This window comes from Cyanistes caeruleus, chromosome 3 (genome assembly GCF_971803275.1).
Source record: "Cyanistes caeruleus chromosome 3, bCyaCae1.hap1.1, whole genome shotgun sequence".
NCBI lineage: Eukaryota > Metazoa > Chordata > Aves > Passeriformes > Paridae > Cyanistes > Cyanistes caeruleus.
In genome coordinates, this window is record NC_141703.1 from 59,822,866 (window position 1) to 59,827,043 (window position 4,178).

The window sequence follows — 4,178 nt, forward strand, 5'->3', positions numbered from 1 at the left end:
TCTTTGGTTTTAGTTTTGTCAGCATGAAGTTTCTGGAAGCTGTTCTGTGTCCTTGACTGCATTCAGAGCAGTGCTGGAATGCAGCCTATATCCATTTCTTAAGCCAAAGTAAGTATTTTTAGACTTTTCAAGATGAAATATTAGGAGAAACAGAAATCAAGGAGATAGAACCAGATTTGAAATTTCACTTTGAAAAAAGATGCCAAGAAACAAACACCACATATTCCAGTATCCAAGGTACAGAACTGGCCACACAGCACAGGGTGTAAGCCATGCCACCAAGAAGCCTGCCAGAACAATTCAGGTCTCATGTAGGAGGCTTCAAGAAGATGATGACATGCTGCTTGTGTGCTCAGCCACATTTATGTTCTCTATAAAGTATTTACACCCTTAAAGGTGTACACTTCGAGTAAGCTGGAGAGCAGACACCCAGTACAGGTGAACCATCTTAGTCCTTGTTACTTACTACTGATGTTGCTGCTGTGGGTGGGATGATGCTTGGCCTCTTCGTTTCTCTTCAGAAGCTGCCAGCTTCTGGGCATTTTCACCTTTCTCCATTTCACTGTTGCCGTGCCAGGGGTTACCCTGAGAGGAAGATGGAGTATGGGAGGCAGTAGCTGTCCTGTACCTGCTGCCTTCCTTCCATCCCCCAACCCCAGACATGGTTTTACAAGTACCTTCCCTTGATAGAAACCAGTATTGCTGCTACAGCTAGGGAGGCATTCAAAACTTTGGAGTTACCACAAATCAGTTTCAATTCCTGGTAAGCACCTCCCCTTCCTGAACTTTTGACTGGCAGGCATGCCAATACATGTACTGCTTTCTGAGGATCCTCCAGCTGAAGCTGAAGTTTCATCATCTCAGTCACAGCACTCAGGCAGAAAGGGAGTCAGAAGGTGACAGCAAAGCTGATCTGTACTAATAAACCAGGTGACAACAGAAGCAAGGGGAGGTCTGACATTTTTCTGATATATTTCTGACATACATTTCTGATATATTTCTGACTTTTTTTTTAACCCAGCCCTTCCCTGTGACAGAGGGAATAACTCCTGGGGGTGACCCAGGAGTAGTTATTATTATTATTATTATTATTATTATTATTATTATTACCCATCCCTGAAGGTGAAGGTAACCCAGATTTTTGCTAATAGATCTCTTGGGGCAGGTTTGAGTAAAAAAACACTGAATGATCAGTGTTTGCAAATATATATATATATGCACATATATATATATGCAGCTATATAGCCATTTTTGGTTACTATTATCTACAGTAATATGACAATATGATAGAATAAAGATATAACTTAAAATGTGCAAGAGTTAAAAAAGGAAGAAAGAGAAAGGAAGCCTAAGAGTAGGAAGATACATAACAACCACCCCTGGATTTACAATGAGACTTGAGTGTTGCTGTTGGTGGAAGTGATGATTGAAGGTCTTGACCCATTGATGGGGGGTGTGTGTAAGAGTGGGCAATTTGGCGTGGTGAAAAGCACCATCCTGTCTCCACAAGATCTGCCTCTCATTGGCCTCAAAGCCCAGCTTGCAGGCTCTGACAGTTATAAGTTCACCCCCTCTGTCTCATGCAGACCAGAGGTTTGCCACTACACACCCAAAAGCTCATCTCTTTCTTGGGGGGTTACAAATGTGGTCTCAGCAAAGCACCCTGGTGCCTTCACAAATGGACAGGTTTTTTGAGTCATAGTCCAGTCTCTCATAAGTTATTTTTCTGCATGAGTGTACAAAGAAAGATGAAAAATAAACTAAAAACTAACCTTCAGGTAAATTTCAATGCAATGGTCCAAAAAATTCTAATTCAGCCTTTCAATTCTGCTCAATCAGAAAACTTCTTTACTTTGACTTTCCTAATTCTACCTGTATAGAGGAAAAATACATGATCCACTTATTAAAAATAGAGATCCTTTGAGTGATCACATCTAACCAGTGGTAGTGTATCCATGGGATCTGCAGGGCTGGGGATAACCAGCAACCTTCTTAATATCATAAGTAAATAAAAGACGTTTGGCAACTTCTAAGCCAAATGAAAAAGAGCTAGCAGTGCTACTCGAGGTTAACTCAGCAGAACTAAAGAGATCCAGCTCTGCACATGCAGAGCTCATCCCTCTTTGTCCTCAGTTGATCAAGGTGCACTTAAAACACACCACTGGCCAGGTGTCCTGACTTCCCAGACCACCTAGGTCTTAGCAGCACTCTACACACACACAGGGGAAGGAGTAAAGTAAAATGCCATATGGAAAACCACAGGCTGCCTGATGGTTATAACACTTCTTGGGACCCTGCCACCAGCAGCTCACCTCCCAGAGCTTCCATATCCACAAGGTTGCGTCTCCTAGGGCTGCCCCAAGAAGGCAGCACCAACAGTCTCGCCCTCCCCCTGTCCCTCCTAACATGCTCTGCAGCAGAGACGATCTTCATTTGTACACAAATCATTCTGCAGACTTTGGAGACTGCAAGGGCAGTGTGCTGTAAAGGGATGGACTGGTTCATAGTCCCTTGCATCACTTCTCTTCACAGATAGATAGATAGATAGATAGATAGATAGATAGATAGATAGATAGATAGATAGATAAATAGATATTTAATGTACCAGGTGCTGGCAAATGAAAGCAAGCATGAAGCTTATTTCCTTCTGTAGAACTGCAGGGTCAATACAGGAGATGCAGAAGCACTAGAAGTAGCACAGAAATGATACCAAAGTCATGTCTGATGACTGCAAAGATTTGTGGGATAACAGCTGTGCCTACAGACACCCTATCTGGTAAAAATCCAGCTTTGACATCTGGAGTGTTCTTATCCACGCAGATTGATGTCTTAATAACCCATATTTAATTACGAAAATTGATTATAATTAATGTGGCCACTGCTGCTGTGTCTTCAATCCTATAATCCTATATTGTTATATAAAATTCAGATCTAGTGTCATTTTCCTGTTGAAATTTAAAAACTTTTGGCTGAAAACAGTAACTGTAGAATCTAAATATTTATAACTATATTGCTCAAAAAACTGGGATGTGATATGAACCTAAGCACTAGAAGCTTGATCACTTCTGTTCCTTCCAATCCCCATTTATTTCATAGCTCTGTTGTGAACAATCCAAACTAACTCTGTCCAGGACAGCATCCAAGTTTGGCTCTAAGGATGGTTCATGCAAGACATGACTCTCAGACAGTCAGTATTAACAAGTGTACCAGATTTACTTTGTCCACCCTAAACATCTCTTCTTCACTATCCCAGCAATCTTAAACTCAACCCACAGCCCTTGTGTAATACTCCAGTGTACCATTCATCAGCCCTTCAGTTTCGTGCTACTCAACCACAACATTTCACAGGATGCAACCCAGCTCTTACCTTGCTTAAGATGCATTGAGCTGAAATATCCCCAAAATAATAATCAAGCTCTAGCATCATGGCAATACCACCTAAGGCTGTCAGGACACTCGGAGTTTGGTAAGGCTGTGCATATTGCCTTCACTAAGATCAACCCAGCTGCTTAGCTACTTCTAGCCTAGTGGAGGCTAGTCTTGGGCAGCATATATATGAGACTGTACTGGATGTATTTAGGAAAAAGGATCAGTCTCCAACCCTGTTTTATTTAGAGTTGTAGATGTTAAATAAACACTAAAACGTCAGAGTGCCAATGTATTCAGTCTCCTGAAACATGCAAACACCACCAAATTTCAGCCCTTCCCAAATCTTCCATAAGGATTTTAATTCGGTACTTCTATTTTTCTAGACCCACAAAATACTAGCTGCCAATTCTACCTGAGGGGCTGTATTTATATTTTATTGTTTCAGATCCCTAACTGGATCCGAGGCTCGATGCACTGGCCCTTGCTATCAAGTGAGCACTCACACAGCTGGTGTGAGGACTCCTCCCTCCCCACCAGTAGGAGAGGGGAGAAAACAGGAAAAGGAGAAAGAAAATTCATTTGTCGAAATAAAGCCTTTTTGTCTGTAAAGCTCTATTGCCTTCAGCTATTAACAGCCATTTTTTTCTTTTATTTTGTGGGAGAAAGAAAGACAGAAAATGATCTTTCTTTTGCTCTGAGAAAATTCCTCAGTGGACATGTGAAATATTAAGAATCGTCATATTCCCTCCCTCACCTGTGTTTCTCATGAAGTTGCAATAATAAACCAAAATAACTTCTGTGGAGGAACA

At 41.4% G+C, this 4,178-nt stretch overlaps 1 protein-coding gene across 3 annotated transcripts in view; it reads right to left on the bottom strand.

Annotated features, from left to right (window-relative positions):
• Positions 1 to 783, bottom strand: part of EPSTI1 (epithelial stromal interaction 1) — a 49,325-nt gene extending 48,542 nt beyond the window's left edge. The window contains exons 1-2 of one of the 3 annotated variants that reach the window (XM_086881217.1): positions 678 to 783; positions 467 to 585 (exon numbers count right to left, since the gene is read on the bottom strand). In XM_086881217.1, the coding sequence (XP_086737343.1) occupies positions 467 to 558 (92 nt within the window). In that variant the 5' untranslated portion in view covers positions 559 to 585; positions 678 to 783. Of the gene's footprint in view, positions 1 to 466 lie in introns of all 3 variants that reach the window. The other 2 variants (XM_023935712.2, XM_086881218.1) reach the window with 2 other exon arrangements.
• Positions 784 to 4,178: the final 3,395 nt, after the last annotated feature.